Source organism: Chrysochloris asiatica, unplaced genomic scaffold (genome assembly GCF_000296735.1).
Source record: "Chrysochloris asiatica unplaced genomic scaffold, ChrAsi1.0 scaffold00043, whole genome shotgun sequence".
Classification (NCBI taxonomy): Eukaryota; Metazoa; Chordata; class Mammalia; order Afrosoricida; family Chrysochloridae; genus Chrysochloris; species Chrysochloris asiatica.
In genome coordinates this window covers 3,749,551-3,753,294 of record NW_006408561.1, presented here as the reverse complement: position 1 = coordinate 3,753,294, position 3,744 = coordinate 3,749,551, and the positions used below count along the sequence as shown (strand labels likewise).

Below are 3,744 nucleotides of genomic sequence, written 5' to 3'. Positions count from 1 at the left end.
AAAATCAGTATGCATTCTGCATGGAAAATTTTGCCTGAAATATTACAGTAAATGACTAAGCACTGGGTAAAGTCTATAGTAACCTATTCCTACTAAGTGAATACCAACCCTAGAGGACAGAGTAAAGTTGCCACATTTGGTTCTTAATGCTGTACATCTTTCCAGGAGCAGATAACCACATTTTCCCCCATGGAGCCAGTGGTAGGTTTGACCCACAGACCTATGAATTAGCAGCCATGTGCTAAACAATTGTGCCACTAGTGTTCCTGTAAAAATCAAAGAAAATCAAACCCTTTGCTATTGAGTATATGCTGACTCTAGTGACCCTATAGGTCAGAGGAGAACTGTTTGTTACATAAGGTTTCCTAGACTGTCAGTCTTTACCAGAGTAGCCAGCCTTATCTTAGTACCTCTGAGCAGCTGCTAGGTTTGCACTGCTGACCTTGCAGTTAGCTGCTCAGTGCTTGTCCCACAACACCACCATTCTCCTAAAGTCTGTAATAGGAAGCTATATATGCAAATTAATTGGATAAAAGAAGATGATTTATAGATTATATAATTGTAAGTCTATTAAACTTAACACAAAAAAATAGAAATGTGTTTATGTTTCTAAATATCTTGTGTTTTTTGGTTAACTTGCCCTTAGCCAACATTTTCTGTAGGTTCTTAAGATTGTTGTTAAACTGAAAATGTTTTGTTTTGCTTTTCCTGAAGAAATACAAAAGGACTTTGAATTGATTATTGCTTATTGTTTCTGATTTTTATCCTTGAAATAAACTAAGGAACACATTTTATTTAGTTACCCTTCAAATATAAGTGATATGCAAGTAGTATAGTTGAGGAAGATGCTTATAAATTTACTGCTTAATGTTTCTAGGCAATTCCCACTGTAAATTATATTTTTCTGTTTCTAATTAATTATTTTAAATTTGAATAACAAATTAATTCATATGTTTAGAAATGAAAATGCTTACAACTATATACAGTGGAAAAAATGCCAATACTGTACTTCTCTTAGTTATCTAGTACTACTATAGCAGAAATTACACAAATGGGTGACTTTAAGAAAACAAATTTATTCTCTCCGTTTTAGAGGCTAGAAGTCCAAATTCAGAGCACTGTTTCTAGGGAAAGGTCCTTGTCTCCTTCCAGAATCTGTAGACCCAGCATTACTTGGAGATCTCTGTGTGTCTTGGCATCAATCTTCCCCCAGATCTGGTAGCTTCACAGTGTGGGGACCTCAGGTCTAAAGGACACACTCACTCTCAGTTCTGTTTTCTTAGTGGTTGTAGGTCCCTCTCTCTCTGCTCACTATTCTTTCCTTTTATATCTCAAAAGAGATTGACTGAAGGCACAGCCTAATCCTGTAGATTGCATTAACATCATAGACATGAGGATTTACAACACATAGAATTAATTAGATCAGATCAGAGCTGATCACATCAGATCACATCATAATTGATTGCATCTAACTGCCAAATCACTTAGAATCCTGGTTCAGCCAAGTAGGCACAAAACTTTCACTATTATAATTTGTTTGTGGTCAATATAGTTTCTCTCCCTCAAATAAACAATCTGTCATTAGTATCTTATATATACTTCCAAGATTTTTAGTGCATACACAAACAAAGCTGATATATTCTTTTTTTCTTCTTATACACACATATAACTTAGAGCTCTCTGCACCTTGGTTTTATTATTTGTTTTCTGCTTGTTCATTTTGTTTTTCATACAACAATCTGTCCTGAAGGTTTTTCCATGTCGATGCATGAGTGCTTTCCCAGTCCCTCTTCTTCTCCTCCCCAGACCTCCCTTTGTATAAGAAGGACATGGGAGAGCTCTGCTGAATGAAGAAAGAATGAGAAGGGAGCCCTCCCCCATCGTGTACATAAGTGTTATTATTATTATTATTGTCCATCTTTGACTTGGACTTCTTAGAGAACCCTATCAGTTGATTGGTGTTTATTTAAGAAACATGTTACATGTTTTTTATGTTTGTGAGAAGTAATTTTTTTATTATTATAAAGATATGTTACTCTGAAAAGTTTCTATTTTGAAAATACCCAGTTATGTTTTATGTATACCTTGATATACCTGGAATAAAATTTATATAAATTATGATGTGTTGTATTATAAACCCAGGACAGAACAGATTTTTTTAAAATGTATTAAGAATTGGAATATGTCTTATACTTGTCCATCAACTTGTTTGTTTTTTAAAGATGTTATTTTTAGTACACTTAAGTGGCAATCACTTGGTGATATGATTATGATTCTAGTTTAATTCATAGTTCCTAGCAGTCTTCAAACATAGTAGGATTGAATTGAAATAAATCCATAGTTAACATTTTCAAGTTGTAAGGAAATGTATTTCACTAGGTAGTAAAGTGGTACAATAGATTAATACAGTATGCCAGAAATACTTTGTTATTATGGGAAAGCACTGATCTTGCAGTCAGAAGTCTGGATTTTAAGTTCTCAATATACTTGTTGCTAGCTTTCTCTCAGGAAAATCACTTAAGTAGATATAATAAAACCTACATCACAGGGTTGTTTCGTGCTTCACAGGGAGAGAATATGAAAAGAATTTGTGAAATTTAAGTCTCCAGAAACATATTTCCATAAATTTATTCTTTTGTATGTTTCAACAAATCATACAATTCTTTTCATCTTGATGATTGAAACCCCTCAATGTAAAATCATTTATCGCAGTTCTTCCCTGTGTCCTTGTATCCATTCCTCCTTCTTTCTGAACTTTGCCTTGGGTAAATGCTAACTTTTTTATCTCAAATGGTTGACCATCCTATGGTGTGTTTGTGCCTCACTAGAGTTGTTGTTCCCCTTTTATACCTATCTGTTGTTTGGGTGAAAATTGAGCCACAGATGTGAATTCTTTTCCAGATCTGAGGGTGACCCATAGCCAGAGACTCTGGGTTCCATTAATCTCTATCTGACCAGTAAACCTGGTCTTTTTCCATAAATCTGTTCTTTCAAATCTTTAAGATACAGGTCCTAGGCAATTTACTAAAAGTCAATTTTGCTATGAGGAACTTGTAACCAGAGCAGACATTTCACAGGAGCCACAGACCTGTGTCATCCTTATACCCAATCTCCCTAAAGTAGGACAAGAAGGCAGGTGAGTGTTTCTCAGTTTACAGAGTTACAAAACATATTACTTTATTTTAAAAGGGCATTTCCCCTTATTACTACAGGAAAGTAACTATGCTTTATGACAACTTTTGAACTCTAACATTTTTATTGTTGTTAGGTGCTGTCATGTCGCTTCCAATTCATAGTGACTCTATGCACAAGAGAACAAAACACTGCCAATGTGTCAATCCATTTCATTGGGAGTTTTCCTCTTATATATTGACCCTTCACTTTACCACGCATTATCATGCCCTTATTCAGAGACTGATCTCTCCTGACAAAATGTCTAAAGTACAAGAGATGAAGTCTCACCATCCTCGCTTCCAAGGAGCATTCTGGCTGTACTTTTTCCAACACAGATTTGTTTTTCTGCCAGTCCATGATACTTTCAATATTCTCCACCAACACCATAATTCAAATGCATAAATTCTTCTATGGCCTTCCTTACTCATTGTCCAACTTTCACATGCATAGAAAATACTATGGCTTAGGTCAGACACACTGTTGTTGTTGTTGCTAGGTGCCATTGAGTCGGTACCAACCCATAGCGACCTTATGCACAGCAGAACAAAACACTGTCCTATCCTGGGCCAA

General features: G+C 35.4%; 1 protein-coding gene across 1 annotated transcript in view; it reads left to right on the top strand.

Moving 5' to 3' along the window:
- The window catches only part of IFT80 (intraflagellar transport 80 homolog (Chlamydomonas)), a 175,242-nt gene that overhangs the window by 113,881 nt on the left and 57,617 nt on the right, over nt 1-3,744 (top strand). Inside the window, exons 12-13 of the mRNA XM_006861852.1 lie at nt 3,004-3,136; nt 3,213-3,216. Of these exons, the coding sequence (XP_006861914.1) occupies nt 3,004-3,136; nt 3,213-3,216 (137 nt within the window). The remainder of the gene's footprint in view (nt 1-3,003; nt 3,137-3,212; nt 3,217-3,744) is intronic.